This window comes from Cucurbita pepo, chromosome LG12 (assembly GCF_002806865.2).
Source record: "Cucurbita pepo subsp. pepo cultivar mu-cu-16 chromosome LG12, ASM280686v2, whole genome shotgun sequence".
In the NCBI taxonomy this organism is placed as follows: domain Eukaryota; kingdom Viridiplantae; phylum Streptophyta; class Magnoliopsida; order Cucurbitales; family Cucurbitaceae; genus Cucurbita; species Cucurbita pepo.
In genome coordinates, this window is record NC_036649.1 from 9,145,662 (window position 1) to 9,160,259 (window position 14,598).

General features: G+C 39.1%; 3 protein-coding genes across 3 annotated transcripts; 1 reads left to right on the top strand and 2 right to left on the bottom strand.

Moving 5' to 3' along the window:
* Positions 1-1,551: 1,551 nt before the first annotated feature.
* LOC111807287 (probable xyloglucan glycosyltransferase 6) lies at positions 1,552-6,576 on the top strand. The gene is made up of 5 exons (XM_023692948.1): positions 1,552-2,919; positions 4,063-4,371; positions 4,985-5,275; positions 5,355-5,468; positions 5,533-6,576. The coding sequence occupies exons 1-5, from the start codon at positions 2,185-2,187 to the stop codon at positions 6,166-6,168; spliced, it is 2,085 nt and encodes a 694-aa protein (XP_023548716.1). The 5' UTR covers positions 1,552-2,184; the 3' UTR covers positions 6,169-6,576.
* A 299-nt stretch (positions 6,577-6,875) lies between these two features.
* Positions 6,876-10,877, bottom strand: LOC111807206 (peptidyl-prolyl cis-trans isomerase FKBP62-like). The gene is made up of 12 exons (XM_023692817.1): positions 10,470-10,877; positions 10,296-10,382; positions 9,088-9,348; positions 8,921-8,995; positions 8,738-8,818; positions 8,463-8,657; positions 8,304-8,396; positions 8,047-8,222; positions 7,832-7,954; positions 7,598-7,744; positions 7,393-7,520; positions 6,876-7,306 (listed from the first exon to the last, which is right to left on the bottom strand). Exons 1-12 carry the CDS (start codon positions 10,648-10,650, stop codon positions 7,204-7,206), a joined length of 1,650 nt encoding a protein of 549 aa, XP_023548585.1. The 5' UTR covers positions 10,651-10,877; the 3' UTR covers positions 6,876-7,203.
* A 585-nt stretch (positions 10,878-11,462) lies between these two features.
* Positions 11,463-14,324, bottom strand: LOC111806359 (peptidyl-prolyl cis-trans isomerase FKBP15-1-like). The gene is made up of 6 exons (XM_023691628.1): positions 14,234-14,324; positions 14,076-14,125; positions 13,431-13,493; positions 12,971-13,061; positions 12,159-12,263; positions 11,463-11,849 (listed from the first exon to the last, which is right to left on the bottom strand). The coding sequence occupies exons 1-6, from the start codon at positions 14,277-14,279 to the stop codon at positions 11,755-11,757; spliced, it is 450 nt and encodes a 149-aa protein (XP_023547396.1). The 5' UTR covers positions 14,280-14,324; the 3' UTR covers positions 11,463-11,754.
* Positions 14,325-14,598: the final 274 nt, after the last annotated feature.

Here is a 14,598-nt window from a genome sequence, read left to right on the forward strand (position 1 = left end):
GTGAAATAATCCAAATTATTCTAAATCTCTTATATTATTTATTTATTTATTTCATAAAATCTTAAAGGAAAATGACCTTATTCTCCTTTTCTTCTCAAGTCTTTTTCACTCACAGCTGGTGGTAATATTATTGACTTCATAATGTGTCACCATCTTTTCTTTTTACTATTTAAAATTAAATTAAAAAATGTAGGGTATAATAGTAAATTCCCCCTNTCCATCGTGAAAAACGCGTCCGTCCGGAGCGTCGTTTCAGGCGTGAAATAATCCAAATTATTCTAAATCTTTTATATTATTTATTTATTTATTTCATAAAATCTTAGAGGAAAATGACCTTATTCTCCTTTTCTTCTCGAGTCTTTTTCACTCACAGCTGGTGGTAATATTATTGACGTGTCACCATCTTTTCTTTTTACTATTTAAAATTAAATTAAAAAATGTAGGGTATAATAGTAAATTCTCCTCTTTTTTTATATATTAATAAACTATTATTTTGAACTGGTAAAAGTGTGGGCCTAACGGATCCAAAGGCCTATTCTTGGGCCTAAAGGATCCAAAGGCCTATTCTTGGGCCTGGTAAAAAATGGGATTTCCTTGGGCCTAAAGGATCCAAAGGCCCATTCTCTCCCAAATAATAAATTATTGCAAATAATATTTCTGTCCCATAAACCCAAAACCGAACTGGGTCAGTTCAGATTCAGAAAAATGAACCTAAACTAACTCGAAAAGCTAATCCAACCCAATCCAACCTAATCCGGGTTGTCGGGTTGAATGTACACCTCTATTTCTTAGTAGCATTTTCGTCGTCAACCTAAGTCTCTCCCATATTGCGTATAACGTTAAATTGTAAATAATAAAATTATTATTGATCAACTTTTCTCGTTTTCCAACTTCTACTATGACTTTAATAGTTTTTTGATCTCTTCAGTAAACTTATAGATTTACTCGAGAAGAATCTAATGGGTCAAACTCAAGTAAATACACCAACGAAATGGGGGGATCAACTAGAGAAGCTTATGAGTTCAAAACTATACCCATACTTGACGGGATGTTTTCTCCTTAGATCAACTCTGATAGCTCCCGATGTCTTCACCAAACAAATTTCTTCAAGCCAACACGTTTAATCATACCTTGGCCCTATCCACAACAGACATTGAAGAGGAAATCGCAAAGAATCGACCTCTCATCCACCCGTTTTCGCCATCGTCTCCAATCGTACTCTACAAGAAAAAATTTTAGAATAAGATATCACCAACAACAATTGTCACGGACTATCACCACCACCATCGTTGCAGCCTTCCACCACTACCTTACTACTATGATCATCCTTGACCAATCATTCATTTATAATAGTTAGAAACTTTTAGAAGCGTTGAAAAAGATATAACAATTTGCTTATACAAGTCAATGAGCTGTTTATAAGAAATGGATCATGAAGACTGAAGTAAAAATTGGAAGTTTTCAAAAATGAGTATGGAAAGTACAACAAAATGGTAATAATCTGAGACAGAAAAGACAAGAGCCATAGTCATGTAATGGCAAATTGGAAAGAAAAATGGAAGCGTGGAGAATTGGAGCGCAGACAAAGCAATAGATTACTCTATCCAACGCATACAGTGGCGCAAAGCAGCGCGTGAAGGCTCGCGTAAGGTCCATTTTCAGAATCTCGCATTCGCACATGGCCTGCCTGCCGGCCTTCTTCACTCCTACATTCATTCATCAAATTCTGCATCTAAGTTTTTACATTTCACTTTCCCATTAGGAAAAAACCATCAAAAACACCAACTGTAAAGGAACAAAGGGGAAAAATACCGTGTGTTTATCTGCTATTTCCAGCGCAGCTTCCATTTCTGTCTCATCTACTCAAGTTTCTTCCATTTTTGTTTCTGGGTTTTGCTTGGTATGATGAATTATTGATTCCCATTGATCGAAAAGGAGATTTAGAGATCTGGGTCTTGTGATTTTGTTAGGGTTTTTTTCTGGGTTTTGCTTGGCAAGATGAATTACTGATTCCCTTTGATCGAAGAGGAGATTTAGAGATCTGGGTCTTGTGATTTTGTTAGTTTTCTTTTCTGGGTTTTGCTTGGCATGATGAATTACCGATTCCCATTGATTGAAGAAGAGAATTAGAGATCTGGGTCTTGTGATTTTGTTGGTTTTTCTTCTTGATTTCTGGGTTTCTGAATGTCTCGAACACCGAATTATGAGTTCCAAGAATGGTGGAACAAGCAAAGAGACAGGAACCATGACGAACTCTTGCTGGAAAAGTCCGACAACTTATCGACTTCGCCTGCATTTCTCTCCGTTGAGATCCGGAGTTCTGGGAGCCCTGGAGATCGGATGGCCGATAAGGACCGAGCGAGGACCAGGAGTGCCCGCCAGATTTCGTGGGTTTGGCTGTTGAAATTCCAGCAGATTGCTGGTTCATTGGCTTCAATCACGAATGGTATCGTTTATCTAGTCCGCACTGCCAATCGTCGGATTTCATCGCCCGATTCACCAGCTGATTCAGCCACGTCTCGGCTCTACAGGATTATCAAAGTGTTCTTGATTGTAGTGCTTCTATTGCTCGTTTTTGAGCTTGTGGCGTACTTCAATGGCTGGCATTTCAGCCCCCCTTCTGTGAGTTCTGCTTCTGCGGAGGTGCTTGGATTCATAGGGTTTCTCTATGCTAATTGGCTTCAGATTCGGGGAAATTACCTGTCTCCATCGCTGCAATGCTTGATCAATCTATGCATTGTATTGTTCCTGATCCAGTCAGTGGATCGTTTGCTTCTAATGCTGGGGTGTTTTTGGATCAAGTTCAGGCGATTGAAGCCCGTTGCGGCGTTCGAGTACTCTTCCACGGGCGAAAACGCTGCTAGTCCTGAGGATTATCCAATGGTATTGGTGCAGATTCCCATGTGCAACGAGAGGGAGGTAAGAAGATGTAGGTGTTCCTTCACCCCTCTTTAACTCCATTTTCTATGTTATTGTTGCATGTGTTGTTCGTATTTGACAATGTAGATTGTAGATTTGTGATAGTTCATGGCTGTTGTTAAGAAATTTAGTTTTTTAGGAGTGATTTTATGAATCATTTAATTAGTGCTGAGCAGTTTTTGAATGATACTTCCGTTATTTCCTCTCAAATTTAGAATAGTTACGTCTGTCCACAAGGTTCTTAAATATACTATTTAACAATGAGGACGTTCAAAAGTGGTACTCATTACTCTGTGTCCTCCACTCTTAACGTCCACCGCTAGTAGATATTGTCCTTTTTAGACTTTCCCTTCCGGGTTTCCACTCAAGGTTTTAAAATGCGTCTATTAGTGAAAGATTTCCACACCCTTATAAATAATGTTTTGTTCTCCTTCCTAACCGATGTGGGATCTCACAATCCACCTCCCTTAGGGTCCCAGCGTCCTCGTTGGCACTCGTTCTCTTCTCCAATCGATGTGGAACCCCCCAATCCACCCCCCTTCAGGGCCTAACGTCCTTGTTGGCACACCCCTCATGTCCACCCGATGTGAGATCTCACGATTCACCTCCTTTCAGGTCCCAATGTCCTTGCTGACACTCGTTTCCTTCTCCAATCGATGTGTAACCTCCCAATCCACCCCCCTTCAGGGCCCAACGTGCTGGCACACCACCTCGTGTCCACCCCCCTTTGGGGCTCAACCTCCTCACTGGCACATTGCCTGGTGTCTGGCTCTGATACCATTTGTAACGGCCTAAACCCACTGCTAGCAAATATTATCCTCTTTGGGTTTTCCTTCTTGGCTCCCCCTCAAAGTTTTAATACGCGTCTCCTAGGAAGAGGTTTCCACAACCTTATAAACAATGTTTCGTTCTCTTCCCCAATTGATGTGGGATCTCACATGGACAGCTGGGTGAGTAACTAGTTGTCGTCACGTTTAACGAATTTTGAGCTGTATTTTATAGAAGGGGTTTTCACGATGTTTCTTAAAAGGCCAATGAGATACAGAATTCCTTTGTTTTTGTTATTTCCATTGGCATTCTAATCTGTAAGTTTTGTTGCTTTGATATCTGTTTCATACTTACGCTGACTGGTGGATGGGACAGGTTTATCAACAATCTATTGCAGCTGTTTGTATCCAGGACTGGCCAAAGGATAAAATGCTCATACAGGTTTTAGATGATTCTGATGAGCTAGATGTTCAACAACTTATCAAGGCTGAAGTACAAAAATGGCAACAGAGAGGTGTCCGGATATTGTATAGACACCGCCTCATACGTACGGGCTACAAGGCAGGGAATCTCAAATCTGCCATGGGGTGCGATTACGTTAAAGATTACGAGTTCGTGGCCATCTTTGATGCAGATTTTCAGCCTGGACCAGACTTTTTAAAGAAAACTATTCCACATTTTAAGGTAATTGAATTGATTATCCTTCTAAGCTGCAAGATGGGTATTGAGAGATGCAATAGCCCAAGCCCACCGCTAGCCGATATTGTCCTTTTCGAGTTTTCCCATTCGTACTTCCCCAAAAGGTTTATAAAACGCGTCTACTTGGGAGAGATTTCCACACCATAAAAATGTTTCGTCAAGTGTCTAGCTCCGATACGATTTGTAATAGTCCAAGCCCACCACTAGCAGATATTGTTCTCTTTGGGCTTTCCCTTTCGAACTTCCACTCAAGGTTTTTAAAACGCTTCTGCTAGGGAGAGGTTTCCACACCCTTATAAAGAATGTTTCGTTCTCCTCCCCAACCAATGTGAGATCCCACATTCCTTATAAGGATGTAGAAACATCTCTCCTTAATAGACGCATATTAAAACCGTGAGATTGACGGCAATAGGTAACGGGCCAAAGCGGACAACATCTACTAGTGGTGGGTTTGGGCTGTTACAAGAGAATTCTCGGAATTGTTAATAAATTTCTACATCTCATATGCGTTAAGCTATTATATATATATACAATATTTTTCATAAGTTTAGGAGAGGCCTCTGATACAACAATAAAGCATCTACATTTTCTCCATTAGGGGAATGATGAACTTGCATTGGTCCAAACAAGGTGGTCGTTCGTGAACAAGGACGAAAACTTGCTCACGAGATTGCAGAACATAAATCTATCCTTCCATTTCGAGGTCGAGCAGCAAGTTAATGGCATGTTCATCAATTTCTTTGGTTTCAATGGAACTGCTGGAGTCTGGAGAATTAAAGCTCTGGAAGAATGCGGGGGCTGGTTAGAAAGAACAACGGTCGAGGACATGGATATTGCAGTCCGTGCTCATCTTTGTGGCTGGAAATTCATATATCTAAATGATGTGAAGGTGTGCGATTTCTTTTATGCATTCGAACTTCATCGCAAAGTTTTCGGTGACGATATTTTCTAACCGTTAAAATTTTCAGTGCCTTTGTGAACTTCCAGAATCATACGAAGCGTACAAGAAACAACAGCACCGGTGGCATTCGGGCCCGATGCAGCTATTTCGTTTGTGCTTCTTTGATGTACTGAAATCAAAGGTATGGAACTTAAAATGCTTAGTTTGATGCTTGCTACTTGCTAACACTGGTTTTTATGTTCCAGGTGAGCTGGAAGAAGAAAGCTAATTTGATCTTTCTGTTCTTCCTCTTGCGAAAGCTCATCCTTCCCTTCTATTCCTTTACCTTATTCTGCATAATTCTCCCCCTTTCCATGTTCCTTCCAGAAGCTCATCTTCCAGCTTGGGTTGTTTGCTATGTGCCCGGAATCATGTCCATCTTAAATATTCTTCCTGCACCGCGTTCGTTTCCGTTCTTAGTCCCCTATCTTCTATTCGAAAACACTATGTCCGTTACCAAATTCAATGCCATGATATCGGGGTTGTTCCGCTTTGGAAGTTCGTATGAATGGATAGTAACAAAGAAACTAGGAAGATCATCTGAAAACAATCTTGTTGCTTTGGAAAAAGAACTAGAACCTCTAGTTGAGGGTACGAGTCTTCATCGATCTTCCTCGGAATCAGGTCTGCAGGAATTGACCAAGCTCGAGATATCGAAAAAAGTAGGGAAAAACAAACGAAATCGTCTGTACAGGAAGGAATTGGCTCTTGCAGTCATTTTGTTGACTGCCTCAGTGAGAAGTCTGCTGTCTGCTCAAGGAATTCACTTCTACTTCCTATTGTTTCAGGGTATCTCTTTTCTGGTAGTGGGTCTTGATTTAATTGGAGAGCAGGTCAGTTAAATTTTGTTGTTAAGATTTTGGAGTTAGTTCATGCAGATAGGTTACTTACAGGTCATCTGTGACCTACGCAGAACCATAGTAGTTCAGTTAGTGTTCTTAAGCTCATTTGCTCTCGATTGACACTGTTGATCACTTCTTGCTCGTGTATTTGAGATCAGCGTCGTAGTCTTGATCGATTCAAGTCGAGCAAATGATGTGAAATGGTTAAGTTATAGAGGGGAAAAAGAGGAGCATGAAACTGTGGGGAAAGATTGTGATAAAATAGAACATTGTATACATGCAAGTGTCAAGAACAGGATGTTCCGAGGTTAGAGGAACCTTTATTCTTTATTTATGTCGAACTCATGATTTCTGTACCATGAACTTATAATTTCATTGTATGTGTTGAAATTCATTGATGTTGTGAAACTTGAGTTCTTTTTTAGTCATAACCAAGTTTGTTGTTTCCCCAAACTTATTATTGGTTGTGCATTTTATTAGGCGGAGAAAACAAGAAAACCATCTTTGTCTCCGTCCCCGAGTCGGAGAATATAATCTCCGTCTCTACCCCATTTAGAGAACTGGAAAAAATCTCTTCCTACTCTCTTTATTCTTCATATCTCGAGTTTTCGCATGGTTTCAAATCTGCAAGTAAGTAAACTAGACATCTCTGCATCTGTTTTTGGAACATGTTTTGGAACATGTTTGAATGCTTTGGCTGACTACCATTTGCAAATGCTGTAATGGAAATGGCATTAAAAAATGAGTCTTACAAGAGAGATTGAGTTGGACAACTTCATTATAATAAAAATGGTTAAAATCTCACTCTGAAACCACAAGGAACCATCATCCCACTGTTTTTAGTTCAAAACTCTAAAACTTCAAACCTCATGTTAAAACTACTGTGAGTTAAGTGGATAACCACTCGACTTTCCTTCGAACCAAACCGAACCAAACCGAACCAAATATCGAACTCACAGGCTGACCACTGGCCGTTGCCTCGTGTATGAAATGCAGGCACTGCTTCTTCTGGTTCCTCCTTGGATTAGACTGATTCTAATTCTTCATCTTGGCAAACATGTTGCCGTAGAACTTGGCATCCTTTTTGTTGTATTCCTTCACCTTCTCCTTCAGTGTTTTGTACTCCAATTTCACATCCCTGATGGCATCACCATGAATGACTTGACAAGAATCTACAAGCAACAGAGTGTTCAAGCATTGCAGAGAAGGAGGACGGGTACATACCTGTTGTTCGGATCGATATCGAGAGCTTTCTTGATGTCAAATTCAGCCAAATCGAAATCCGTTAGTTCGATATACGCTTGAGCCCTTCTGTAGAGAGCCTTAACATTTGAACTCTCAAGTTCCAGCACCTGCAGCCATTTGAGAGAAGGTTACTTACACCAATAGTTTCTTCAAGAATTTGTTTAGAAGAAATGCCTTGGATCACCTTGGTACACAATTTCTCTGCCTCGTTGTATTGCTTTAGCTTCAATTTACAAGCTGCATTGTTCAAATTGCATGCAACTTTCAACGCCTTCGCCTGCTTTTTCTCGTCTTCACTAAATGAAGAATCGTATTCAATGAACTTCACCGCCTGCCCGAAAGAACAACGCGGTAAACAAGTCGACATGAGTCTATATTCCATTCATAAACTCACATTGCAAGTAGAATAGTTACTCACCTTCTCATATCTCTTTGAAGCTCTAGCAAATTTTCCAGACTTGAACAACACATTTCCTTCTTCCTTCTTTTTACCAGCAGCTTCAACCTTTTCCTGGTTATTCATATCCCATGATTCCTTCTCCTGACGAAACAAGTATAATTATGAGATCGTTATATGACATGAAAAACGGATGTCAAAGCTGAGTACCCGCGTTTGCACAACGATGTACAAACCTTGTCAAAAGCCACCAGCTCGACCTCATAATACACAGTTGAGTTTGGAGGAACTACAGCTAGTTCCTGTTGTGACTCGGACGATCCAAAAGCGTACTCTTGTGCTATTGTCACCAGGGCTATCTCTCCTTTCTTCATTGTCGCCACGGCTTTGTCGAGGCCATCGATCACTTGTTCTAAATTACACAGAGGTAAACATGTCCGTTCAGTGAGAAGGCATCAAATAAAACAGAGTATATATCATTGCATACACATACCCTCGTCGGTTTTAAACTCGAATGGCTCTTCGCCATCATCATATCCCTTCCTCAAGAATACCTTGCCATCTCCCAACTTCCCAGTCAATTTTACTGCAATTCAGTTCTTGAGTTAGCATTCGGAGCATACATATCAACTCGGGTTTACTAGAAACTAACCTTTCACAATGGCTCCATCATTTGGCTTCTCATACCCTTCTCCTTCTTTTAGAATTTTCTTGATAACCTTTTTGTCAGGGGTAACTTCTGAAACAGTCTTCCAAGATACCAACTCTAAAGTAATATCGAGCGATGCATTCGGTGGAACTGCACGTTCGTTACTCGAGGCTGGTTTACCTTTCTCCCCAAACCCATCTATAACAACAAAAAGAAGAATGTAAGAGAAAGTTTTAAATGAATCTCGACTTGGGGAGCAGCATCTGTTGAGGACTTACATTGTGGCTTCACAGTAAGGAGCGCCTTTTCGCCTATCTTCATGGTTTTTACAGCCCTCGCAACGGCAGGACAAAAGTAACCTGTTTTGAGGTACACTTTACTTGAGATTCACTGACAAGAACATCTTTGTCCTAATCAAAGTCAACATATTTACTCAATCAAAGTCAAAGGAGCAGAATTACCATCCCCAACGGTGAATTCCACTCCATCAGCTTTGGCAACAAGCGTTCCATCTTCTAGCTTAGCTTCAAAATTAACTGCAGTAACATGACATGAAAAGAACCGCTATAAGACAAGAACAATTGCATGATAAATGACATGCACAGAAAAAATTAACATATGTGCCCACCTAGCACTTCATCAAGGTCCTTCGGATTATCCCATTTGTCCCCTTCAGTTAGGATCTTCTTGAATATTCCTCCGTCCTTACATATGTCCTTAACGCTTGACCAAGATAGTAACTCGACGTCGAACTGCAATGTCGCACTAGGAGGGATGGTCGGTGGGGAACCAGATTCACCATATGCCAGCTCTGGAGGAATGGTGAAAAGAGCTTTTTCACTTTTCTTCATTGTTTTAATACCCAGATCCCAACCTTTGATCACTTGTCCTGCACCACAGAGAAAAGAAAAGGTTAAGATGACATGAATGAGCATTCAAGAACGAAAGCGCTTGAGCCAGAAACCAAGAGAACTACTGTAAGAGCCGAAGTCTCCAAGTTTTTTGGGCTTTCCCTTTCGGGCTTCCCCTCAAGGTTTTTATAACGCGTCTGCTAGGAAGACGTTTTCACACCCTTATAAAGAAGGCTTCGATATCTTCCCCAACTGATGTGAGATCTCACAATCCACCCCTTTCGGCGCCCAGCGTCCTCACTTGCACTTGTTCCCTTCTCCAATCAATGTAGAACCACCAAACCCCCTTCCGGACCCAACATCCTTGCTGGCACACCGTCTCATGTCCACCCCCTTCGGGACTCAACCTCCTCGCTGGCACATCGCCCGGTGTCTGGCTCTGATACCATTTGTAACAGCCCACCGCTAGCAAACATTGTCTTCTTTGGGCTTTCCCTCAAGATTTTTAAAACGCGTCTACTAAAGAGAGGTTTCCACACCGTTATAAAGAATATTTCGTTCTCCTCCCCAACCGATGTAGGATCTCACAACTACCAAAATCAGGCATGCTAGTAGTAAATGCCCCTCAAAGAAAACAGATTCCCATCCTAATGGGCAACATCATTGAGTACTCATTATTGAATACATTGCATCTCAAAGCACAGATTAGCAAGAAAGAACCAGGAAGAGCAGCAGAAGTTCCTCTATATAGCAATAAGCATCCCCACAAGATACAAATTTTGAGAAAACGGATGCATTGACACAGCGTTGTTTATAAACCATTCTACGGCATCTAAAATTTCCTCTCACAGAAATAAACTACATTAAACCACACAGGAAAATAAGCAACATACAATCAGCCAGAAGCAATGTACTTGAATTCCCATTAAAATTGGCCAAATGCCAACAAATAAAAGAAACATTGAACCAATAAACTTCGCCTAACCTTGACCAAGAGTGAACTTGAACGGGGTACCACGATCGCGGCTCGAATCAAACTGAGTCCCATCCAGCAAAGTCCCAGTATAGTGAACTACATTAAGAACAGAAAGAACAACAACCCAAAAACTCAGAATCGAAAAATAGAAAGATCAGTAGCAGGTTATAGTGGGTGACGTACCTTCAACCTCGTCGCCATTTTCAGGAGTGACCCATCCTTCACCTTCCTTCAAAAGCTTCTTCTTCAACCCTTGATTTCCAATTTCCTTCTCCTCCCCAACCTTAAGCGCAGCGGGTTCATCGGGAAGATCGAAGTCGTCGTTCATGTCAGGCGCAGCAGGGATATCAAAATCCTCATCCATGTGGGGTAAAATGAGAACAGAGAACCAACGAAAAGATCAAAGGATTCGAAATAAGGAGCAAACGTAGGTCTGAGCTCAGATGAGTGAGATAACGGAAGTAGGAGGCTGGAGAATGAGGGGTTATAGGAAAGAAAAAGTGGGGTTCTAGAAAGTTCTACAAAGACAGGAAACGAGGGTTTTTAGAGAGTTTCAAGATTGAATGAACTGTGATTATTATTCAAAAGGAAGCTCCACGAATGGTGAGGATGGTTCTAGACNAGAACTGAATATTGTTTTTTTTCTCTCTCTACTAATATATTTTTTTCTCATTTTTTTGTAACATTTTTGTTTTCTTTTTCTTTTAATTGAATCTTTTAAGTTTAATTATTGACTTTCTTTTGACTTTAAAACTGGTCTATTTTATAATTAAATTCTATTTTTGTTGCACTTTTGTATCATTTTTTTTTTCTTGAATATTTTATGTTAAATTATAAACATAATCTCCCATATATCTATAAAACTTAAAAATATATAAAAATTTATAACAAAAATTATGTTGATTTCTGATTATTATTATTAATAAATGATGTTTCTCAATCTAGTTGGTTTAATCATCCATCAATCTAGTTGGTTTAATCATCCATCAATCTAGTTGGTTTAATCATCCATCAAGTTTCCGGAGTAGCTCGGATAGCTCTGATATACGAGAATATTAAGATCAATAAATGTCAAATTAATGACCTAAGAACTTCAAGATTGTTTTAAAGATAATTTTAAACTTAAACGGACGAAATTTAAAACTACATGAACTTCAAAAATGAAAGTAAAGAATGGCAGCATTTTAAACTTAAAATGATTCATTCTAATCATAGAACATAGATAAGAGTTCAATGTTTATAAAGGCATCTAAATCAATAAAACATAAACTAGCATCAAAGAAGTCTAAACTAGAGGGTATCTCATGGAGCAAATCCTCCGTCCTCTAGAAAAGTACCTAAAGTTGAGATCTGGGGTTATACCAGGAAGAACAAGGAAAAAGGTGGAGAAGAACAAGCAAGATGGAAGATATCAAACTTGGAGAAACCGAAGGGGCTCGCTAGCTAGTGGTAGAATAGTTGCTTTGACTTATAGTTCACTGTCATCATCATCTGAGTTTCCACCACTTGATGGTTTCCCATTAACAGCCACAAGCTCAGTGTCAAATATAAGTGTTGCACCACCTGTAAGTAAATTCAGGTCATTCAAGAGACGAAAAAGATTCTAATGACATCCTCGACCTTGTGTCAGAGCAGGGCATATGCCTAAACCAGTTAAACATTTCTAGTGGAACCTTTAACTCGATGACAAATGTCGAGGATTGAATGGACGTGTTTATAAAACCCGATGGACTAAAACAAAGCATACATAGGGACCAAGTGAAAATGACATAATATAAGGATCAGATTTGAAACTTGAGCAATATTTCTATACAAACAGAAGAAACCCATTAACTTCTATCTTCTTAAATAGGCTTATATTGAATGAAATACCTGGTATGGTTGGTGGAGAGCCCTGCGGTCCATACCCCAACTTTGCAGGAATTTTGAGTTTCCGTTTCTCACCAACGCACATTCCCAATAACCCTTGGTCCCATCCTGAAAACAAAAGAATTTTCAACTCACAGTAACTTCCATGCACAATATCAGAATACGTATGAACAGATCTTTACTAATGGCCTTATTCATATACATTATATTGAATCTTCTGTGCTTAATCATAACATTTGTGGATTTGAGTACACAGATCAAAGATAAATAACAACTAGTACAAGTAAAGGAAAAGAATTCTGGGAAAACGAGGGAGTGTACAGAAGTTCTACCCTGCATTTGTACTGGGAGTGAATTATAATGAGGAGCTCTCAAGTTCTCATATGTACTGATAGCTTTTAACTAACGCATAACCTACTTGAGATCTATCATTGTAACAGCTCAAGCCCACCACCAATAGCATATATTGTCCTCTTTTGACTTTCCCTTTCCCTCAAGATTTTTAAAACACGTCTACTAGGGAGAGGTTTCAACACCCTTATAAGGAATGCTTCTTTTCCCTCTCCAACCAACGTGGGATCTTACAATCCTAATCCATGAATCATTTCTTGACAACAGCTGAGCTCAAACCCAATTGGAACAACATGGAGTCCAGGACAATGGACAACAAGGAACATTCAAAATAGAAAGAACTATAAAAAATAAAAATAATAATAATAATAAACTAAAAACACTAAAAACAACAAATAAACAATCTTGGAAGCTATATGAAGTTGCTACCGATGGCTAGATGTATGTCTATTGTGCACAGATACCTTTAATTACTTGACCAGCGCCCAGCTCAAACTCAATGGGGTCACCCCTTTCAAAACTAGAGTCGAAAACAGTCCCATCTGTGAGCTTCCCCTGTTAAATCAACTATGTTAAGACTTCGAGAATGCAAAACTGAACACAATCATATAAGTGAAATCATCAATTTATCATGTCTGTTTAGGCTGCAACTGATTCATTTCAATTAAGCAATATATCATTCCTTCAAATAAACTTAAAAATAAAGCTTGGATCCAATTCAAATTCTGTAGTCTAGTAATCCAGCTAATTATTTTTATTTATGAACATTATAGATCATGAAAATATCCCCCCATTATCTTGCTGAGGCAATGTCTTATCTTCCTAGCTCTGACATCCCCCCAACTCTTCTTTGATGAGGCATTAACAAATTGAATGTTATGAACACAAAGGCAAAAGTCAGACTAAGTTATTAATGCAACTTACACGATAGTGAACTTTGATTCTATCACCTTTATGAGCTTGAATGTCACAAGATGTTGGCCTACCCTGCAAAAACAAAAGGAACATCAAAACAAAGAACTATAAAGAAAAATCTTTGGACAGTGAAAAGCGATGGAAAATTTAAGCATGTTAGCCTACTTCCTCTAATAATGTCGAGCTAATGAATGAGATCAATATCGCAATCGATTTTAGAGTCAGGCCTATGGATCATTTCAGAGAAAAGTTCTATAATTCATCTACTACGCCATATTAACAGCGTAATGACGATCTCAGATGAAATTTTTTGTGAAGATAACATGCTCGAATCAAATTAAATTCATATCAAGGGGGAAACCCCCATCTCATAAATTGATCGCAACACCAGTCACCATCCAAAAGTTAACCCAATCTAACCCAGTTTACAATTTTCACTGGACATATGGATCTTATTTTAATCATTACTACTGTGTCCATGACCATAAAGCTTTTACTAGACTAGAACAACCTGTAGAACACAAAATCCCTTCATTAATACCCAAGATCTTTAAATTCCTATCAAATGTGAAGAGTTCCAGACAGAATGGAGGCCAAAATGCACGAGAAAACAAAAATCCATTTCTGAAATCACAGCGTAAACAAGTACATTACCGTAACGCCAATCTGTAACTCAGTCACATCCTTAACCGTCTTCGCATAAACTGAAAATCAATCGAAACCCCAAAAATGAAATCCATCAAATAGATCGAATGAACGAAACCCAATTTATGATGAACTACAATCAGATCTAATACAACAGTTGAACATACCTAAAGTGCACGCAATCAAGGAGAGAAAAACTAGAGACGCCTTCATTTTTCGTCTTCAAATTGTTCTAAGAAGAAGCCGATTATATTTTCCAAGAAATTTTGTTTTTTAACCCAAAATTTTGGCTGATGTGTCATCAATATAGATTGACGCGTCAAAATAAGCCGTGATTGGGCCACGTGTCAACAATCTCGTCGTATCAACCAATCATAAAATAATAAATAAATGTAATTTTATTATAATCAATTTTATTTTTTTATCCGTGCCGTGCAATTATTTAAAACACGCAAATAATAATAATTATAATAATTTGATTTTTAGTCTTTTTTTAATTCTTATAATATTCATATAGTTTGGTCAATTTAAT